Here is a 21,465-nt window from a genome sequence, read left to right on the forward strand (position 1 = left end):
CCTTCCCTCCTTCCTTTCCTCCTTCCTTCCTTCCTTCTTTTTTTTCTGAGTGTTTCATCTTTTTCCAGCCAATGTTTGCTGCAGGTGGTAAGAAATGGCAGCATGGATAAAAAATGGTTGTTTTAAATAACTAAACATCTAGCAATTTTGGGAAAGTGCAGCAATACTTCAAAAAAATCACACATGGGACAGCATGGCTTGCTCTGGCCTATCAAGACAGGCCTCAACCTAGAGAGGAGTCTACCAAAGGGAGATAGCAACAGATAAAGCAAAAAGGATAAGTGAAGATTGAGCAACAGCCCTGCTGCGTTAAGTATGCAGATCTCTTATCACACCCACGGTCTCATCACTGAGCGATTTGGTAATGACAGGAAAGTTGGAGCATGAAGGGAGTTGTCAACCAAGGCTCCATGGCACATACTGAAGGGAAATGTGAACCGAGGCTCCATCACACATCCCATCGCTGCCCTTCCCATGCCCAGTGCCTGTAGTGAGATGGAGTGGGGCACAAGCATCACGGCAGGGAGCAATGAGGGGCATGGTGATGGACCCCACACCAGTCTGCATCATAGGAAGAACACCCTGTTTTCTGAAAGCTCATTCTTGGTTTTCATGCACAGAAGGCAGCATAATCTTAGCATAAAGCAACCCAAGTCCCACGAGAATGAGCTACCACCTGCCTTCTTCTGTGTGGTTTGTATAATCGCACTTCCATTCAGATGAGCCCGTTGGACATATTAACTGGTGACCTGAGACACCCCAGGACCATTGCTGCGTTATTGGGTGGGGAAAGACCATTTCCTCTTGTTTACAGGTAAGGAAAGAGACACAGATTGGGACCACCAGCCTGCACCCACCCCAGAGCCCTGTGGCAGGGACGTCACCTGCCACGCTGGGCATCCTGCCCCAGCCATAAAGGAAAATGTTGCTTGCCAGGGAATTATGGGAAAATGTGGTTTGCCAGGCAATTATGGGATGTTCTTGCTGGAGGTTGCTAACTCATCCAACTCAGCACTGTGGCTCAGATGTACGTGACACGGCGTTCACGGGAAGTGCTCAGCACTGTCCATCCTGCTGACACTTGGCACAAGAAACGTCTTAAAGTCCTTTGTTTTAATGAACCTACTCTGGGGTTACAGCAGTGTGAGAAGAGCCTTTATTTATAAATAAAGTTTATTTATAAATAAAGCCCCTATTTATAAATAAGCTTTAATTTTCAGCTTATTGACACAGCAGAATCCCCTTGCAGGAGGTAATTCTGGTGTTCCCCTGTGAGCCCAAGCAGGCAGATCTTGCTACCATTAATTCAGCCTTTCAGGGTCTTCTCAAGGAGAACAGCATCCGGTGCAAAGGGAACAAGAAACCTGTGTGTCTACCTTGTTTCACTCTCTGCAGCCCTGACCATTGGAGAAAATACTTTATCTTACTTTGCCCAAAGCTTTTGGCCCTGCGTGCAATTTCATGCATCCCATGGGGCTGGGTTGGAGGATGCTGGCTGGCATCAAGGCAACAGCTGCTCCCTGTTGCACCTCTCTGGCAGCGGGCATTGCTCTCGTTCTCATTCCTTCCCCTTCCAAGAGGCAACGGGAGCATTTCTGAGATGCCAGGAGGGAACCTGTCATTTGTCTCCAAGCAGCACCCCAAGTGCATCATGGCCAACCTCATTTCAGTGCCCCTCATGGACATGTGGTGATGATGACTGTGCGGAGGTCCACCCCCCTGGGAAGGAGCTGCTCCCCACCCGACAAGTCGGGCTGCATAGCTGCCTATTTGTATGACCCACCCAGCTCTTTAGTGGGTCATCTGCCCAGTTTTTACCTATGACACAAACGCAGCTTCCTTCCCATGTTATTCAACCGGTTTGCGCCAGCCCATTAAATTACAGTCATCAAAAGGAAAGTCTTAATTGCTCCGTTCATTATCATCAGTGGTCATATCCGACAGTTAGCTTATTTGCCTGGGAACACCCCACAGGCTTCGCGGGGGTTTTTAGATGAGATCAACACCTGTTGGTCCAATAGGATGAAGACAGTTGGGGAGAGGAACGTGGCCAACACAAGGGACCCTCTCTGAGGATTTTCTCCACTCAGGGCTCCCCTCAGCCCCTAACATCCCCCGGGATGAGGCTGTGATAAGAAAGGCAGACACAAACCAATGGTAAAACAACTCTGTAAGCACTCCCAGAGACCCAGGTCAAATACTGGGTCCCTTGGGAGCGGAAAGGAGTCAGCACATTTGGATGAGGGCTCTCACAGGGCCTGCAGTCCCCACATCTGAGGGAGCTGCGGCATTTGCCCTCTGCAGCTGCAACCCTTGATTTCTTGCAGTAATCTGATGGAACAGGTTTACCACTTCTTTCCTTTTAAAGCTGACCCCATTACTCCACCACATCACTTAGTCATGGGCAAGCCAACACCGCGTCCCAGCCTCATAGACCTGCTTTTCTACATTGCTGCTGCTGCAGCGTTACATCACTTTATCACTGTCTTTACAGTTGGGGGGGGGGTTGTCAGCAGTGCAGCAACTTGCAATTTCAACAGCAGGGCACATCGCTCTGCCCCGCTTCGCCTTCCCACGCCCACCTCATTCTTTAGCTGCCAAAAACACCTTATGCAACGTCACAGCTCTCCCCAAAACGAGGAAGGGAAACGAGATCAGCGCTGCCGGTGGAACGACGTCTCTTTTGTTCAGAGAGGTCGGGCTCCGTGCCCTGCAGAGGTCCCTGGAGAGCAGCGGGCGTTGCGCAATCCGCGCAGCGATCAGCGGAGCTCTGGCTGCACCGCAGCTCCCCGCTGCGCGGCCCGCGGTGTGCGGAGCACGTTCGTGCAGCTCAGCGCCGCGGGGCGGTGCTCCAGGACCGCGAGTGGAGCTCCGCGGTGCTCAGCTGCGAGCAGCCCGGCGGTGCTCCGAGGGGCCGGGCTCCGTGGGGCAGGTCTCGGTGGGGCGGATCTCCATGGGGGAGGGCTCCCTGGGGGTGGCTCTCCATGGGGCAGGGCTCCCTGGGGGTGGCTCTCCATGGGGCAGGGCTGCTATGCCCGAAACGTCACATGCTGTTGGCAGGGCTTTCTGGCTTTAAGTCCTTCACGTGCTTCTGGGTGAGCTCGTTCCCTTCACTCGAAGTCTTGAAATCGCTCTCAGTTCCCACTTCTGATAGTGATTAATAATGCAGAATGGCCCGAGCGTGGGGTGGTGCTCTGGAAGCTGCTCTCAGCGAGCTTTTACAAACCCAGACCTGTTACATCACCAGCTGCCTGCCAAAGCACCGTGGCACACGCATACACATCACAGCAGGATTGATGTAAAGCATGCGGCTTACTCAGCTTCTAGAGTACTCTGATTTTCCACATTGAGATTTTTTTTGTTTCTTTCTTGGCTTGTTTTTCGCTGTTCAAACATCCCAAGAGCAAAAAAAGTTCATGAGATTCCCATCCAGCTTCTGAGGTAACAAGAATTGTGAACAGAAGAAAAAAAATAAATGGATCTCTGACCAAACCTACGGCATTAGCGATTCAGCTGTGCCTGTTTCAGTACCACCTGATAGGCCCAGTAAACCACTAAATCCAACCCCCTGTGCCTGTTTGGAGCCACGTTACCCCCAGGTGCTTGTGGTTTGTTTTCCAGTGACCAGAGCACCCACCAAACAGAAGTGCCCCTCTGATATCTCCTCTTTTCTCCTCTTGGATGGCACAACTGCAAAGGAGTGAAGCCAAGAGGTAGCCGTGCCCTGCAACGGGATGACCACAGGTATGTTATGCAGTTCTTGTTTAGCAGCTGGGCTGGGAAATAGGTTAGGGTGGCTTTAATCTGTGTTGTACTCTGTTATGAAGGACTTTGCTGCTACTATCTCCAGCTGGAGCAGCCTTACAGCTTTTCTTTACTGCCATTTGCTAGACGTTTTTTTCTCTCCTGATTACTTCTGTGGCATCCTGAGGTGTTTTAAAGCCTCGAGCTGCAGCGCCCTCTCAAAATGCAACTTGGCTAATTGCAAATGAGCAGCTCATGGCTCCGTTGCTGCTGGAAGTGCTGTGGGAGCTGTGCGGGCTGGTGGTGCCCACAGGAGGGCACACTGCTCTGCAGCAGCTGGGAATGCTTTGGAGCTGCACCGGTGCAAGGTGCTGCATGCAGCAAGTGGGGGTTTGAGAGCACTGAGCAGTCTGATAGCACTGTGAAAGCAAACCACGCAGCTGCTGTGCCTTGTGAGATTAGCTAAGGGAGCCCAAAGATAACGTGTTTGAAAAATAGTAATAAATGTCAAATGCCACGCTTGAAACCATGCTAAATGCAAGGCTTTGGGCAGCAAGTTTTGGTCAGGTGCTGGTAGAGGTGAGAGCTGGTCTGGGGTCAGGGATATGTGGTTCTGGGGGTGTGTAGGGAGCTGCCTGCCTGGGTGTGTCCTTCTGCCCCTCCTCATCCAATGGACCATTTGGGTCTGGGCTCTGTGACCCAGTGCCCATGGGTGTCCCTGGGCTGGCACTGTCAGGTACATCGGGCTTAACCAGTGTGATGGGTCTGTCTGTGGACTGTTCTGAACGTTGATAGGTGCTCATTCCTGAATGGCAGAGACACTTTAGTGCCTTCCTAATTTCTCACGCCGTTTGCCTTTAATAAGGAATAATAATAAAAAAAAAACAATGTGGTAGTTGCCGCCCAGCTCATTGAAAGAGCAGACAGCTGGATTGCACGGGAACATTTAAATACAAACTGCATGCACTTCCAGCTCAGTGCTGTTCTCCAGAAGTGGTGGGGCTTAGAGCTGGGGGAATGGGAAGCACCCGAATTTGAAGGCAAGAGGTGGAGAGAACATGATGAGCAGCAAGCTCCTAAATGAAGCATCTCCCCAGATGAGTGCTATGCTGTAACCTCCTGAAGCCTGGCTGTAGTGTGGGTGAAAAGCCATGCAGGAGAAGCTCTGTGCTGCGGCAGGGGGATGCAGAAGGGCTCCTCTGTTCTGTGCTCAATCTGCTGATGGGCTGCGTTCATGGTCAGGAGAGCGAGCGGGAGAGCTCTCCCCTCTCTGGATACCACCTCTGCGCTTTGCCCTCCTTTGAACACACCACATTAGAGAGATGCCCTTGGGCTGCTTGGTGGAGAGTGCAGCTTTATTATTGCTCTCCCTGGTCGGCAGATTTGGAGAAGGCGTAAGTCATCCTCAGCTCTGCTGACTCTGGGGAAGTCGTGCTGCTTCAGAGCTGCTCTCTTCTGATTTTACAGCTCCAAGACAGTCACCCCGCTTTTATTCCTTCAACCCTTTTCCTCTTTAAAGATGCACCCTTGCTGTGTTTTGTGCTGAGCTTTCGACTGCTGTACTGTGATGGAGTGTGCGCCTGCCTCTACATTCCCCAAACATTCCCTGAATGATGGAACTTGAACTTCTGGAGTTCATTTCCAAATGCAGGAGTAATGGTTGGGGGCAAATCTAATTGGGATTATTGGTGTATGGGGTCATACCTCCTCAATTTGCAAATAGCTTAATTTCATGCTGCATCGAGCAGTGTGGCCCAGGGTCTGGAGCAGAGCCCTGACACATGGATCTTGGACTTAATTGCAGCATTTGCTGCTAGTTTAATTGATTCACTGCTAGTCACCGTACAGATGCATCAGCTTTTATTGTGAGCTTTTCTGAGATGTATTGTGGGAGCCCAGTGTTACCAGTACAGGTGGAAGTGGTGTTCGTTCCCCATCTCTGTGGTACAGCTGGGGGTTTTCTGCTTGGAGGCAGCTGAATGAGAGGTCGGGGGAAAAATAGAGTGAGCAGTTTGGTGCAGTAGAGGCTTTATTATGTGTAGCATATATATATACAGTAGAGAATAAGGCAAGAACTTCCATTCATCAAAGTGGTACACTGGAGATGGATATTTAAGCAGGCAGTGCTTCAGGAGTGAGTTGTTTCACACAGTCAATCCCTCTGACTTGAAAGCAGAATCCTGTTTTATTTTTGCTTGCTGCATACGGAACAAAGCGCAGCACTCACATTCAGTTTCTCTTTTACAACACCTCCCGTGGAACAGAGTTGAAAGCAGAAAGAAATGCGCATTTAGCAATGCTAGCACAGAAGGACCTGGTTGGTATTGGCACTGGGCTATAGCTGATACTGCTTTGAGGATGCACTGCCATGCATGTGATTGACAATGCCTGTAGTGAAGCTCACATATCCTTTACACCAGCAATTGCAGAGAAGTCAGGATGTGAACATGTGGGAGATGATAGGAGGCTGGAGATACGAAGCTGTGAGACCTAATGCGGAGTATAACATGGAGGGGGGCTGGTTCTGAGTGTCTGGGGCTATCCACAAGCCAGTGGCTGCAGGAAGGGATGAACTGCACCTCTGGAAGCCGTGCTGAGCTCAAATGTGGGTCTACATCTTGCTCTTCATCCATCTTGCTCTTCAGCACCTGGTGGGGGGGGTGGGCACCTCTGGAGTTTAGCTCTGCCCACAGCGGTAGTGGTAGCTGTCGGACCACTGGTATGAGCAAGGATACGAGCTGTGCTGACCCACATGGACCGGAGCACACAACTGAGGGCGTTCTATAACACCCACCTGCCTGCAGTGAGGCATGCAGAGGTGCTGCCCTTGGGGCTGGGAGAACACCACGGTGCACCCATCAGCGGACTGGTGGCTGCAGGAGGAAGAGTGGCCTTCCACCACGTGCTTCTCTACGCAGGTGGATGTGCACGGCGCGGGGCACTTGGGGCTGCTCTGCACCATCCTCCTTGCAGTGCACAGCTTGGCATCCCTGGAAGCGCACGCTGTGCATGGCACCGACTTCACCACACCGGGGCTGCGGCACTGCGTGAATGCTGGCACGACGTGCTTCGCTCCACCCGGGATGAAGCACTGCTGCTTGTATTGGTACCAGTAGGACATGGTCTTGGGCTGGCGATGAATCTAAAAAGCACAGCGGGAGATAAAGGTAGATTAATTCCCCGCGGATCGCTGCTTCTGTCTGATGAGTTCCTTTCCGCAGTAGGAACTTGCTGCTCTGATTCTCAGCCCTCATTCTGTAGTAGAAACTGCACAGCTTGGCATTTAAATCACGTTATTTAATGGCTTGAGATGAAGTTGGTAGCTATTACCACTGGAAGGGCAATTTGAGGCTCAGCTGCCAAGTGACCTGCATATTTCTGCTTCTGCAGCATCGCCATAGCTAGGGCTGCTGCTGAGGTTCTCGCCTCGTGTAGTGAAGGCTGCTTGCTTTCCTGCTGCTTCAAATGAGGCTGGAATCACTTTCTGCTAGCACTAGGTAAAGCAAAAGTATTGCCTTTGTACTAATTTGAACTGCAGATTGGAAGATCACCTCTGTGGTAGGCAGGGTGATGAGGTAGGAGCTCTTTTGAGGTGCCTGTTCATTAGGGAAAAAGCAGCTTCTGAAATCTGGCTCTTGCTGCCTGTGTCCCGAACGACTAAAAAGTCAAACATAACTCCATCTCAGGATGCAGCTGTGTGGTTGCTTTCCCAGCTCTGCTATCTCCTGCTCTTTCTTTCCTGAGTTTGCTCAGTAGGAGCTGGGGACCAAAGGGCTGCAGGAATCACAGAGCTGTGAGCAGAGCACCCAGTGCTCCCCAGCTCAAAGCCTCCTGGTATGGGGTCCCTGAAGGCAGAGGCACTGCCCAGTGCGGGCCATCAGAGCTGCCTCTGTCACACCTGGAAGGGATGAGGTGTCCATTCCAACTGCGTGATCGAGCGCAGGGGAAAGTGCTGAGACCTCAGATTTCCTAATTAAAACTCAAAATCTGACTGCAAATCAGCTTTGCTCAGCGCTAGCAAATGACACTTGGCGTCTGTGTGTTGCAAGGCAGTGGCAGCTGCGTTTGCAGACAGGGCTGCCCTAAGAACAAAGCTCCGAGGGTCAGGTCTCACCGGTGCAATTTGTTTACAGAGGGATCAGCAGAGCAGAGAGGCTGAGGAGAGATGGGTCAGCATCTTCCTGCTGCAATCTGAGAGCAGGTACTCCCAGCATTTGTAAAACAAACCCAACAGCAAAGCCTCTGTGGTACTGTAGAGTCACCTAAATCAGGTTGGTTACTATGGTAGAGGTCAGCTGCCCACAGAGCTGCTCAAATTACTGAAATCAGTGCTCTCTAAAGCAGCAGAAACGTAGAATTTGGGATTTTCAAGGCGGATTAAAGATACCAACACTGCCAGATCAAAGTGGAAATGCCACATCCCAAACTGAGTGAGGTTCTGTAAATCTCAGCTTCAAATGAAATGCCTCTATCTATGCCTACAAATAGGAAAGAAGCAAAGCTTTTTGCAAGAAGCAGCCAACTTATTTATCATCAGAGTATTTCTGCAGATTCAAGCGCAAGTTGAAAGCATCAGCAAGAGGACATTTAGCTAATTAGAAACAGAAGCAGGCAAAAAACTTACCGAGCTCAGAGTGGAGAGCAAGAACTGGATCGGAAGCGTGGAGATACGTGTTCTTATATGGTCTCTGAGACTGCCTGGAAAACCTGAACCGTGGTGGGTCAAATCCTAATACAAGGGAAAAATTTGTTCAGGAGCAGCTCTCGTTGGTTGTAATTATTTTACTCACTTGAAATTATTAGTACACCGTGATCCCCGAATAGCATGAGATGTGCCTCACACCCTGCTGGGTTCTTTCAATTCTAAATCTTTATGGGATGAGCAGGGCTGGGGGAGATGCTCCCGACGCCTGGCATTCATTGTGTGTCTGATGCAGTGCTGTGCACTGCATCAAAGGTTATGAGTCCCTCCCTGACTTTACAAGGCTTCGTGTCTGGTGCTCTTACAGCTGGAAATGGGGCCAGAGGATGGAGTGGGCACTGCCCCGTGCTGCCCCAATGTGCATCCTTCAAACTGCTGCCCATGATCACTGTGATGGAGATCAGCTTGGAGACCTTTGCTCTTGTACAATTTTAATGGTCAGTTGTGAGGAGTTCCAGGGGGTCTGCTGGCGAAGATGTCATTTCAGAGGCTCTGACAGTGCTATTCTGTTTTATGTGTGGGTAAATGTAGGCCTGCACAGGTGTGGTACCTGGGAAGTGCTTTGCTTCACCAATAGAGCGAAGCTGAGCTATGGTGTATGGGCTCTGATACACATCATGGCATGAGTCGTGATGGCAGTTCTACCAAAATACACTCTTTTTGCCATTTCTTCCCCTTTTTCCAGCTCAGAGTATCTCCTTAGGAAACTGCTGGCTGATTCTTATAACTTTTTATAAGGGCAGGTAGTGACAGAAGGAGGGGGAAACGGTTTTAAACTGGAAGAGGGTCGTTGATTTAGACTAGGTATCAGGAAGAAATTCTTTACTGTGGGGGTGGTGAGACACTGGAATAGGTTGCCCAGTGAGGTTGTGAATGCCCCCTCCCTGGAAGCATTCCAGGCCAGGCTGGATGGGGCTTTGAGCAACCTGGTCTATTGGGAGGTGTCCCTGCCTGTAGCAGGGGTTTGGAACTGGATGATCTTAAAGGTCCCTTCCAACCCAAACCATTCTATGGTTCTACAATTTCAATGGTTTATCTTTGTGACATTATGGAACTTGTAAATATAACACACAACTGCTGAGTGAAGAGTCCCATTGGTTCAGCTCAATGCTGAATAACTCCATGCTCTATCAGCACCTGAGTACCTGGAGGTACTGATAGCTGGTCTTCATCTCAGGTGCTTTCTGTTTATTTCTTGGCACGAGGGTGACGATTTCTATATTTACATTAATACCTTTGCTTCTTAAGGAGCTGACATTTAATCCCCAAACGTTTTTAAGCTGTTAAATTGAGTCGATGCACGTGCTGTCGTCGTACTTGATTTGCTTCTGGCTGCTTTAGGCAGTGACACTTGGCTGTGGTTCAGCAGCTGACGCATCACTTCCTTCTTCGTCCACCGGTGGTGCTTGAGCTGCGAGCTGTAATGCTCTTGTTAAACATCCATATGACAACATCAGCTGTGTAGAACATTAATGAGCTTTTATGATGTGCTTGAGAACGCTTTCAGAAGGCACCTGTGCACCTACTGCTGGTGTCATCCTTTGTGTGCTGCACGTGGGCCCTGCAGTGGTGTTGAATGCAGGCAGAGTGAAAGCATCTCACCTTCTTTTCAATGCAATGTTATTAGTACATTGTAAACATAAAACTCAGCATGTCTGTCCTCAGTTGGCGAACTTGAAAGCGACGGTTAGATTTTAATTCCACCCTTTTTAAGGACTTACGTTGGGGTTAAATTGCTCTCTGATTTTGGCTGAGATAAAGACATATGTTGCAATTTGTGTGGTTATCTTCTATTACAGAAAAGGCAGAGCTAATTCCCCAAAGGAATGACAGATGTCTCGGGGTCATAATGATCAAGGATTACATGAAGATAAATCTCAGTTTGCAATTAAAGGAGTGTGAAAATCTTGATGGGGTTTCTACCCCACAGTAACACTTAAGGCAATGGGGCCTAGTACTGTCCTTCCAAATCATTTTTGTACCGGTCTGATATGAGCTTCCCTCTGAGATTTGTTGGAAGGCAGAAACTATTCTGCAGTTTTGCCATATCTTTTCCTCGAGAACGTGCTGCTGTACGGAGAGGGAAGGCTTTGAGATGAGGGTTCTATAGCAGGACAGCCCCAACAAGTCCTCTCTACTGTCACAAGTGCAGCAAAGTGTAAATCAGAATGGACAAGCTGCCATCCTCCATGGCCCACGGGGGACATAGGGAGCGTCTGTATGGCACAGACCATTGCATCTGTTGCTGACTGTGCTGATGAGTGTTGGTGAACCTCAGCGTCCATCTGTGTGTTTAAAGCTGATGATAACCCCATGCTGGCAGTTGCGATTCATCAGCAAAAGGAACTCGATGTTCTAGATGTGTAATGTGTTATTACAGTGGATTTAGGTGCCCTTTTATTGAACAAATGGCTTGCTGGCAAAAATGACCTGTCGAAGTCTTGCATAAGCTGTGCTCTATCTATTGACTTTTCGTCATGTCCTTAATCAGGTCAAGATTTATAGCTTTACAGTACAGGACACTTAGTTTCATATAAGATATGGTCTCATTTTTTTCTTCCCTTTTACTTATTTTTATTTTTTTTTCCTTTTTTTCTGGTCAAAGCTTGCATTTTCAAAGACACGCGTGCCTTGTGTCTAATTGGAAGAGCAATGCTGACTTATTTGGGTATATTGCTCCACAATTCAGCCTGAAGATTTCTGCAGAATGCCCGGGCTTTGAGCAGGCTTTGCATTCACCTGATTTCATCACCGAATTTTGTACACGACTTCCCCTAGGCCAAGAACACAGCGGATCCCTCACTTTTGCAACTCTTCCTGGGCTGAGTCAAAGGCCTCTTCTTCCAAGTAAATATTTGGCTGTTTGCTGATGAGTCCTCTCATGGAGGAGACAGTGCATATGAATGATAAAGTCCTTTAGATTTTTCTCTTACATGCAGAGTATCCCCTCCATGTCCACTTTTGAAGTAGATGGGAGGGCAGTAATGTACAGGTCGCAGAGGGATGGAAGGACAAGCTAATAATTACAAAGAGTGATTTATTAAAAACAATTGACATTCATTAACGATAATAAGTCTTGAAAGAAACATGTTTAGTAATTGATTGGGATGCTATGCATGTAGGTGACTCAGGTGCTTTGGGCAGCCTAAGAGTGAGTATAAAAACACTCAGCATCAGGCTGTGTCTGACCATTTCTCTTCTTTCTGTTGCACAGTAGGTAAGCTTGATTTGAATTGCTCTTTCTAAAGAAACCTTTTTTTTCTTAAGTCAGGGTGAATCCTATGCAAATGCTCAGTAGTATCAAACCCAAATTTTCTTAATGTAAATATATCGTCTTGTGGCTGTTCAGCTCTTGGCTTTGGTAAATGCTGATCTTCCAGTGCTGTCTGGATGGTGAACTCCTATTACTTCTCTGTGAAATTTCATTTCCAGATATGGTGTTCAATATAAGACTGATAGCTGGGTTTTTAGAAAACATCACCTATGAAAAATTCTGCCTTTCCCTCCAGCCTGTTGGTAGTTCTCTATTCTAATGTTTGATCATGGAGCTTGTAAGAATTTTTCCTTCTTCCTATATTGTTCCCTTGCACCTCAGATCATCCATCTCCCGAATGACGCACTCCTTAAGCCCGTGCACTGATGGCAGCCCCTCGCTGAGCGGGGTGGCCGTGCCGCAGCCCGTCGCCAACAGCTGCAACGAGCCCTGTGTGGTGCAGTGCCCTGACTCGACGGTGGTCATCTACCCTCCGCCGGTGGTTGTCACCATCCCCGGACCAATCCTCAGCACCTTCCCACAGCAGAGCACTGTGGGGTCCGTGGGAGCCCCTGAAGTTGGAAGTGGCTTCAGCGGTGCCCCAGCTCCTGGGGGCCTGCAGGTTTCTGGGGGTGCCCGGTGGGCACGGGGGTACCCGGTTGGGAGCTGCAGACCGTGCTGAATCTGGTGAGGAGCTGCTGGAAGAGGAACGTCCTGGAGATGCTGAGCAGAATGTAGACCTGTGGCTGAAGCTTCAGCATTCAGAAGAGCTGAAGAACATTTGGGGCTGTCAATGAAGTGCATCCGTAGATGTTCCAGTTTTCTGAAGAAAAAGAATCCATTCCCTCCTCATATTTGCCTTTGTTTTCTTTTTTTCCTAATACTTTTCTATCTTTCTAAGCACTCTGTTCTCAGTGTGGTGGACTGAGTTTGTAATTCAGTGGGACGCCTGTAGGTATCGTTGTGACAGTGTGTAGGAATTAGGATGAGCCCATTTTAGCTTGCTTTGTCAGTGCTTTCTGTGAGTAATGAGGTGTAAGAAAGGGTCTTGGAGTCAACCAGCACATGCTGCTCTGTGCTTTGTCTGTCTCTGCAATAAGGAAACAACATCAGCTATTACATGAATCACCTCACATCAAATCACAGGTTACAAGCAATTTGTAATCTGCACCATGTAATTCTGCCTCTGTATGATCTGCTTCCTTCTCATTAAACATGACCTTGCAATATGTTCCTGGGCTCTGCGTGTGCGTGTGTGTCTGTGTGTTCCTCTGCTCCTGGTTTGTCTGTGTCCCGCAGCACTGAGCTAATCCTATCGCTCTGCTTCAGGACGGCAATAGCCTGGTGAGATCTGGCAGTGGTTGTGTGCACCTCCCAGCCATTGCTGTCCCTCAGTGAAGCTGCTGCCCACAGCTTTGCTTCTATTCCTGGTTATGCGAAGCTCCTGAATCAAGACTGGCTTTTATTTTCAGAGTGTTTCCTTTGTCAGGTATCATCAGGCTTAGCCTCCCTACAGCAGTGCTAAGAGTATCGGTGCAGAGGTGCATGGAGATTGGTGTTCCTAGGAAGAAACCAATGCCAAAAGTTTGGTTTTAGGCTTTACTGCTTTGCTGTATAACTCCAGAATTCTGGTTGATCTCATTTGTGGAATTTCAAACTTCCTCAGGAATTTATAGATAATAAACATTTTGTAGTCTTTCTGTGCTGTTGCATGTGTTTGAAACATATCTATTAAGAGATTGTCAAAGAAATAGCATAAAGCAATATTGCTTAATAATGCTAGAATGTCGGATTATTTGGGAGTAGTTGCGCTTTGGAGACGTATCCTAATGTAAGGAATGCAAAGCAGGCGGGCACTGTAATAGTGTGTAATTGACGGCTGGATGAGATGGTTCAACCAGCTTCAACCACATAAATCCTTCCCTACAAAAGAAATCCCCTAAACCTCAACAGCCAGATGAAGGGATCTTTATTACTTTGCTCATGGTATATTTGGAAATAAAACTCGGTAATAAACTTGAGTGTGAAGGTGCCCTTTCTGTGTAACAGGTTGAGACTTGCAGCTACCACAGAACACTGAGTCGTCAGTAAAAGGGGAAGGTTTTGCTGGTGGATTTCTATGGTGATATTTACAGTGCACCTTTCATTCCTGTAGATATTTAGTATCTAAAGAGGACACCAATGTGGTTGATAAGATAGTAGAAGCATCTTTCACATCTCCTAGGTTCGTTATTTGCATTACGAGATTGGAATATTCATTGAAATACAGTGGGATTTGAAATGAGTCTTATTTTTCTTGCTGCTTCTGATAAAGCAGGATTCCTATACCAAGGGCCGCTTTCCCTTCCTCTCTGTTATGTTATACTCTAAGAAATCTTGCGGAGGCATTCACACAGGGACCCAGTGTCTCACCTGGAATAGGTTTGCCCTTTAAAAGCACTTCTCACTCTGGCAGTGTATCTTTGTGCTGGAGGCACTGTCCCATGGCGTGCCTCATCTGGGCTGCTCACAAGGTGCATTTAAATTGGTAGTTTCCCACATGCACGCAGTAAGTACATCCTGCTGCTGACTGCCATTCGGAAGTTTAAGGGAAATTACAGGAGTTAGTTTTCTGTTAACTAAATTAGCCACCCATCCCCTGTGGTGCTCTCAGGCAGGCAAGGTTCCTCTAATCATCTGACTGTTCTTAAGCCCTAGGGCAAAAAAACCTTGAAAACAGGGGAGATGCTCTTTACGCTCTACTGTGAACACGTGTATGAGAAACTGCTGCAGACCTTAGGATTCGTCCATGTGAGATGAGTATCAGCACTACTGGCTGATGCACAGAGGGATTAAGAGATGGTCTGAGCTGCAGTTCTGTGATTTGGGACTGTGATCACCCCAGCGTTCTTGATGGGCACAGAGCTGCCTGGTAATTAAAGGCGCCCAAGGGAGATGAGCTGAAGTTACTGTGGTGGGAGCTTCAAACCTTTCTCAAGGTTTTCCCTGGGGAACCCAGCCCTTCTGCTGCTGACTGCAGCTGGCAGCAGGATTATACAGGGTGTCACAACCGTTTTGCCTGTTTCAAAGGGTTGTGCTGACTTGCCGCCCGTGTCCTGCTAGGAGGCGAGGGTGGAGGGTGCTGTCCTTACCACCTCACCAGGGTGTCCTTATCTGACTCCATCTTGCTCAAAGTAGGGCGAAAAGTGGTGAGCTGTGAGCAAGGCGTCAGGTCTGGCCCGTCTCCTGCCTGAGGCTGCTCCTTCTCGGACAAAGAACTGCATCTGTGTGCCTCGTCCTCTGCTGTGCTTCAGTCCAAGGTCAAATGCTTTACACAAAAGCACCAAGGATATGAAGAAATAGGCTTAACAGGAGAAAGAACATCTACAGCACAGGGACTGTGTTTGCCAGCTATCATTTCTCTGCTTATGGAAACAGCTTCAGCAGTCTGCTCCACCAGTCAGTTTCTGATCTCAGCTCTGTCAGTTGAGAAAATGCTCAGGTGGGTGGGTACCATGAGAGAAGGGGTATGTAGGGTATCTCTCAGAAATCAGCCCAGAGGTGTCCCCTCAAAGTCACTTCTATAACTACATTTTTGACTCCTGGTGGTGTCTTTGATGTGTAAGTGGGCTTGCATGGGCTCCATGCAGCTATGTCTGGCCTGTGCTTGTTGAACCACCTTGTTTCGTGCCAGATTACGATCTTAACTATTTTAAATCTAAATCAAGGGTGCACAATGTTCCAGGGGAACATAGTACAGGCGGGCAGGATCTGCTTGAATAGCCCGGCTGCTCAGTTTGCAAAGCAGAGGACTTCTCCAGAGGTCATAACTTGGTTGCCTTTGGTCTTTTTTCTTAGGTGTCTTTCTCTAAGCCTAAGAAGCATTGTTATCATTCCTTCACAGACCACCTGAATTTAAGCTCCACTCAGTAATATTTCTTTTGGAAGTTATTTTTTCAAGCACAGAAGACAGCCTGTTCCAGAAGTGCATGTGTGGTAGCACAGTCAGAAAACTGTGGTGATTTTCTAGAGAAGTGCTGCATAAACCCGGGGTCATGGTTTAATTAAAGAATGGGAAGACTTTTCCTAATTTGGGAAACAAGTTGGGACTGGAGTATTTTGGATGGAGATGTGACGATGCTCCCTAACACCTGGTGTCTAAACCTCCATTTTAGTGTATGTTTTGTCAGAGGGACTGCATCTTGTCCCTTTTTGGAGGCATGTCAGCAAAGACCAAAGGAGAAGACTAGACAGCTGATGCTACTATGCAGAGTCATTTTAATGAACGAAGAGTGAGAAGTTACAGAAAGAATAAGTTTGCAGTTCTACAAAAGGGTCTTCAGCAAGTAGAGTGTGTCTGATGACAGATGATGCTCTCTCCTCGTGGAGTTTGACAGTCCAGGCATGTTTCTTGCTCAAAGTTGCTCATAAATTCTGATCGCTGCCATATGAGATGCAGCATGGATACATAACAGGAGCTTCTACACGTTGTCTTTGGAGAAGTTAGTAGTTGAGCAAAGTGGACTTCTTCACGGCAGTTAAAGTCTGATTCTCATTGACATAGGACCATATCTATCACGATAGCAATACAAAGTGGCTGGGATTTAATTTAAAAGGAAACTTTCTAACCCACCTGGTGGAGTAGAGCAAGACTTTCAGCGGGCTGTAAGGGTGCCTCAATACTTGCTGTAATTCAAATTGCTCTTTAGAGCGATAGTAGAAGAGATAGAAATATTAGAAGGTTACATATAGGGTGGTGGTAGTGCAGCCTGGCATCCACACATCTCACTGAACCCAGCCAGAGGTGTAGATACCCAGCATTTCTCAGCACCATGGCCTTAGCAAAGGATCTGTCTCATTTCTGCTGGTTTAGCATGGATAACAGCTTCAATACCAGTATCTGTGGCCAAACTGAGAAAAGAAGGGGTGGCGGTGCCCGAAACCAAAGAAGTCCCCATGACCATAATAGCCCCCATGAGCGCTCAAGCTCCTGTTCCCATACAGGCTCCCAAAGCTTCTGTTGTAGCCATATGGGCTCCAGTGTTGGTTGTAGTCGTGGTGGTGGCCCAGGTGCAAGCCATATGGGTGCCTGAATTGGTGGTTATTCAGGCCCCAGAAAGCATGCTGGTCTTCATAGCAGAAGGGGGAATAGTGCTCGTCGTTGTAGAATTCCCTGTGGAAAGTCATTGCTGGTTGTTGGAGGGAAACCTGAAACACACAGCAGGGAACAGAGTGAGTACATGCACTGCTGGTAGAGGGACAAAAGGCTCGAAGCTCACCTGGAGCAAACTGAATGTGCTGGTGCTGTCCATGTTCTCACCAGCAGGTTTTTCACCTCTTAGCCACCTCATTTATCTTTTCAGCCTTCTCAATCCCCCCAAACGTTTTCCTCATATAGAATCATAGAATGGCTTGGGTGGGAAGGGATCCCAAGGATCATCAAGATCCAACCCCCCTGCGGCAGGCAGGGCCACCAACATCCAGATCTGCTACTAAACCAGGCTGCCCAGGGCTCCATCCAACCTGGTCTTGAAAACCTCCAGGGATGGGGTATCTATAGCCTCTCCGGGCAAAATATAGTGGCTGACAATACTTAGAAAACACTCTATTTACCAACTGAGAACTGACACCATGTATTTTTACAGCACCATGCATACAGATATATACAGATAAAGATGTAGCAAAAAGAGTAGAGTAGAGGTAGTGTGGACTTACCCGGTTCACCGAGGAGAGGAACTCGAGAGAAGCGAATGAAGCTTCGGAGTTCGAGGTCCGTATATATACCCTCTCGAACTCTGGCATTAGTTAGGCGATGGATCTTGTTGCGTGCCGTATTCCTTCAACTGATGTAATCAGAGCCAGTGATTTTCATATTTTTCAAATTCGATGTGATGACACACCTGTAATACCTCCAGAATTTCTTTCATCTTAAAACAGGAAGAAATAGGCTCAGCACATTTTTAGTAAAATTGCACGGAATTCTTTGTTGTTGGGTGGATGGTATGTTTAGGCCATTACCAGTTGCGCAATCTGTGTGTAGGTACACCATTCACTTGGGTTTTTCATTTATGGTACAATGTGGAGAGGAGAAGAGGAGGCTTTTTCTGGTGTGTTGAGTTGTAGTGTTCTGTAGTTACTCTCTTCAGCAATGCTGTGACCGGTGCTTAGTGCCTGGTGGTATTGGTGGGGTTCACTTGCCAGCAGTGTTGGTTTTGTTCCTCATTCCATCACTCTGATTTTCAAGGAACTTCTCCTTTTCTGCTTTAAGAATATTCCCAAATATTTCTTCCTATTTTGGAACAGGATTTTTAGCTTTTGACTGGTATAGAACGTATAGTGCATCACCTTATTAGGACATAGAAGCAAGAGAGCTTGTATGTTGTAATTGACCATATTATTAAATCTGATGGTGTCTTTTGGTGACAAACTATTAATATTAAAATACTGCAACACTTTGCAAATTGAAAACATTAATGAGTGTTTATGAAGAGCTTTGGTATTCAGAATTCTGAGGATGCCTCAACATTCTGCTTGCTCATTATTATCCTTACTTTGCATTCAAATTAATGGAGGAAATTAGGTGAAGGTCATGCAAGGAGTTCTGCAACAAACTCCAGTATTCTTCATGATTTTACCATATTTGATACATTAGGTTTATTCTTCACTAAGAAAATATTAAAATACTGTCTTGGAAAACAACATTTAGCACATCTCTCCAAATCCTTATCATTTATTATTTTCCAGTCCTAGTTCATGCTCGTTTTCTTCATTTCGTTCTGCTGAGCTCACGATCATGTCCTCTAACGAATTAAGGTGTAAATGACGCCATCGTCTCATTTTTGTTGAAGACATTATTTCTGCTCACGCAACGGCGTGACTTTTGTTCGGTATCAACATTTTGGAGGAATGCAATTAAGGTTTTTTTGTTGGTCGTGCTGGTTCTGTTTGCTGAAGTTGCTCAGTAGCTTAACAGAAAGTTCTGAAAGAAATGCTCGTGTTACCTTCGAGCAGGAAGACCCTGCCACACTACATCAGAATTTCTGATGACCAATATTTCCAAATGTGGGAAGATTTTACATTTTAATGAAATTTTCTCTCTCCCTAATGACTTTGGGAGCTTACAAATGCCTTTATATTACATTTAAATAAACTGAAGTTTTGACAGCGAAGACAATAAAATGGTATCAGGAATGTAGTTGACCTAGAACATTGTAAGATGAAAGAAACCTGTAATATGTGTGACATAACTGAGGCTGAGAACACGCTAATAATCCCAAACAATGAAGAAAATTATATTAATTGAAGATATGATGAGTACAGGCAAATTTGTTTTCCAACCAATAAGGGTACAAACCTTTTGAATATGCAGGGAGTCTTAGATAAGCCGCCAGGGCAAAGAAACAGTATAAAAAGGGCTCTGAGCTCTACGCTCTCCATCAGCTTTCTTGCCTTCCTCCTTCTCCTGGTGAACTCGGTAAGCCTTCATGAGAATTAGAAATGTTGGCTTAATAATTTTTTGGGATTATTGCAGCTTCCTGAATGTTAAGGTTTCGTTATCTTGTACCCGTGCTTATAGCTTTGCAGAGTGGGCAGGTTCAACTCTTTGGTGCTGCTTTAGATGTTCTGATGTGTGCTAATGACTTTGTAGCTTCTTGGGTGGGTTGCTAGCATTTGGAGATCCCAGTATGAAGTCAGCGTGAACTGAAGCTGTGGATCCAACAGCTGTGATGTGCCGTCATGGCCAACACCAGATGCTTTAAGCTTTACTTAACCTTAAACCTTGTTCCTTTTCCTAAAGACTGTCTTGACAAATTCGGGAATGCAGAGCTTTACACAAAGCTGATATCCTAAAAGAAATTTAGGATTGAGAACTCCTTACCATATTCACTAGGAAAAATCCTGAAGTGGCAGCAGGGAAGTTTTGAGCTGTAACAGGTCTGCTCCACAGCTGGTAAGCGAGAAAGGAAAGGAAATGGTTTAAAATGTGTGGGTAAATGGGGGAAAAAAGCTGATGATGGTAGATGGATAAAGTTGAGAGAAGGGGAATGGGAGAAGGGATATAACAAGGAAACTGCATCTGTCCCCGGCCCAGTGAGACCACTGAAGAAGGCTCTGGGCTCTGAGCTGTGACTGTGAAATGTTTCTCACTTTGGCTCTTCTTTGTGCTGCTGCGTTCCAGGTTTGCCCCCAGTGCAGGAAGATGACTTTCCTCCACGATGACTGCTATTTCCCCCACGGTTACAGGGGCCTCCACAGCTACCGGGGCTATGACTACAGCGGCCCCTACTACTACAGGGGCCTTGGCGGCCTCTATGACTTTGGGGACCGCTATGGCCACGATGGTCTGTACGGTCACTGGGGCTTCTATGGCTCTAGGGACCACTATGGCTTTGGAGGTCTGAATGGTGGTTATAGGGGCCTGTATGGAGACTGCTATGGCTACCCAGGCTTGTACAGCAGCCGCTACGGTCACCACTTTGGTTCACGATATGGTCATCGATACGGCTATGGGAGCTGGTAAACCCAGCAGGAACGGTGCTGAAATGAGGATCAACCCCAGTCTGGACTGATGGCGAATCTGGGCAGCATCTTTCTGATGCACAGAGCCCAGTGACAGCAGCTTCCCTCTGCGGAGGCATTGAGGCTCTGCTCTACTGCCCAAGTGCTCGAAATGATTGATCTTTTCCTGCTCTATTTGCTCTCTTGCCTCCCAAACTCTCCTCTTCATCTACTGCTGGAACCGAAAGCTTGCTTATCCTCAGCACCTGTTCTGTGCAAACTCCACAAACGCTGCTGGAGTGTCTGGCTTTTGTGTTTGTTGCGGTGATGTACAAAACATGCTCTGAATGAATGGTACAGGCACGGTGTACCGTGTCTTGGGGAATGTAGTCTTTCTGTTCTGTACGCCTTCAGGAGTACATCTGCCTTTCATATTAAAAGCTACGCTTCATCAATACTGTATTTCTGTTGGTTTTTTTTTTAATTTTTCATGTCAATTTCTTAAATATTCTGAGATCAAGAATGTTATGGATGGAATGTCTGAAAGTTAACCCTACCTCTGTGTGCTCCTGGGCTCTGTCACAGAGCCTTATCCTCCTTACACAGGGAAACATGGCCATTTGCAGCTGCAACAAACTTCAGCTCTATCTCTGCATATTTTCAGCAGTGCCAGGCTCTTGCTTTGTGCACTTAAACCAGTGATTCATTTAAAACCTTTAGGTGCTCCTGTTGGGCTAGTGGGATGTGATTAGGACAGGACTCCTCAGGAGCTGTGACCTGTACCTGTGACACCAGGACCACTGAAGCTACATCCATGCTCCCTTTCCCCATGGAAGCTGGACCTGGTGATCTTTTTAAGGCCCCTTTCAACCTGTCCCATTCTGTGATTTTGAAGAGGTCATACAGGTGATTGCAAACGCCTGTACTTAATGGGCAATCCTGTTTTTAATTTTGGAAGAAGCTCACGATTTATCTATTAGGGCTTCCCCAGTAGAGGGCTAGGAGGATTTTCCCTCTGCAAAGTAAATGCATTGTTAGAAGCAACGGATGTCCAGCACCTCCAAGGGAAGGTAGCAGGAAGTTTTTGTCTGTAGGGTCATGGGAATGGGCTCAGAGCCCACAGTGTGGAAGGCAGCTGTATCGTGACTGGCTTTTCCTCTTTATTTTTTTCTTCATTGACCTTTATGGGCAGAGGGTTGGCTTAAATGAATGACTGCGGCTGTGTGGTGAGGATGATGACGGCACTTTCCTCACCACTTCCCTGGCCAGGGGCTGTGGCCACCAAGAG

The 21,465-nt window shown here is 47.3% G+C and overlaps 3 protein-coding genes across 3 annotated transcripts in view; all 3 read left to right on the forward strand.

The window, feature by feature from the left end:
- The window catches only part of LOC110388003 (feather keratin 2-like), a 906,242-nt gene that overhangs the window by 835,238 nt on the left and 49,539 nt on the right, over window positions 1-21,465 (forward strand). The gene's annotated exons all lie outside the window — the stretch shown is intronic.
- Window positions 3,658-20,623, forward strand: LOC110388008 (probable peroxisomal membrane protein PEX13). Its single transcript, XM_021376797.1, has 2 exons — window positions 3,658-3,744; window positions 19,858-20,623. The coding sequence occupies exon 2, from the start codon at window positions 19,879-19,881 to the stop codon at window positions 20,197-20,199; it is 321 nt and encodes a 106-aa protein (XP_021232472.1). The 5' UTR covers window positions 3,658-3,744; window positions 19,858-19,878; the 3' UTR covers window positions 20,200-20,623.
- Window positions 3,662-13,658, forward strand: LOC110388005 (feather keratin B-4-like). Its single transcript, XM_021376794.1, has 2 exons — window positions 3,662-3,744; window positions 12,042-13,658. The coding sequence occupies exon 2, from the start codon at window positions 12,058-12,060 to the stop codon at window positions 12,379-12,381; it is 324 nt and encodes a 107-aa protein (XP_021232469.1). The 5' UTR covers window positions 3,662-3,744; window positions 12,042-12,057; the 3' UTR covers window positions 12,382-13,658.

Source organism: Numida meleagris, chromosome 24, assembly GCF_002078875.1.
Source record: "Numida meleagris isolate 19003 breed g44 Domestic line chromosome 24, NumMel1.0, whole genome shotgun sequence".
Lineage (NCBI taxonomy): Eukaryota > Metazoa > Chordata > Aves > Galliformes > Numididae > Numida > Numida meleagris.

Bases quoted from the DNA above. Each gene is read 5' to 3' on its own strand.
- LOC110388005 (XM_021376794.1), top strand. From the start codon at position 12,058: ATGACGCACTCCTTAAGCCCGTGCACTGATGGCAGCCCCTCGCTGAGC.
- LOC110388008 (XM_021376797.1), top strand. From the start codon at position 19,879: ATGACTTTCCTCCACGATGACTGCTATTTCCCCCACGGTTACAGGGGC.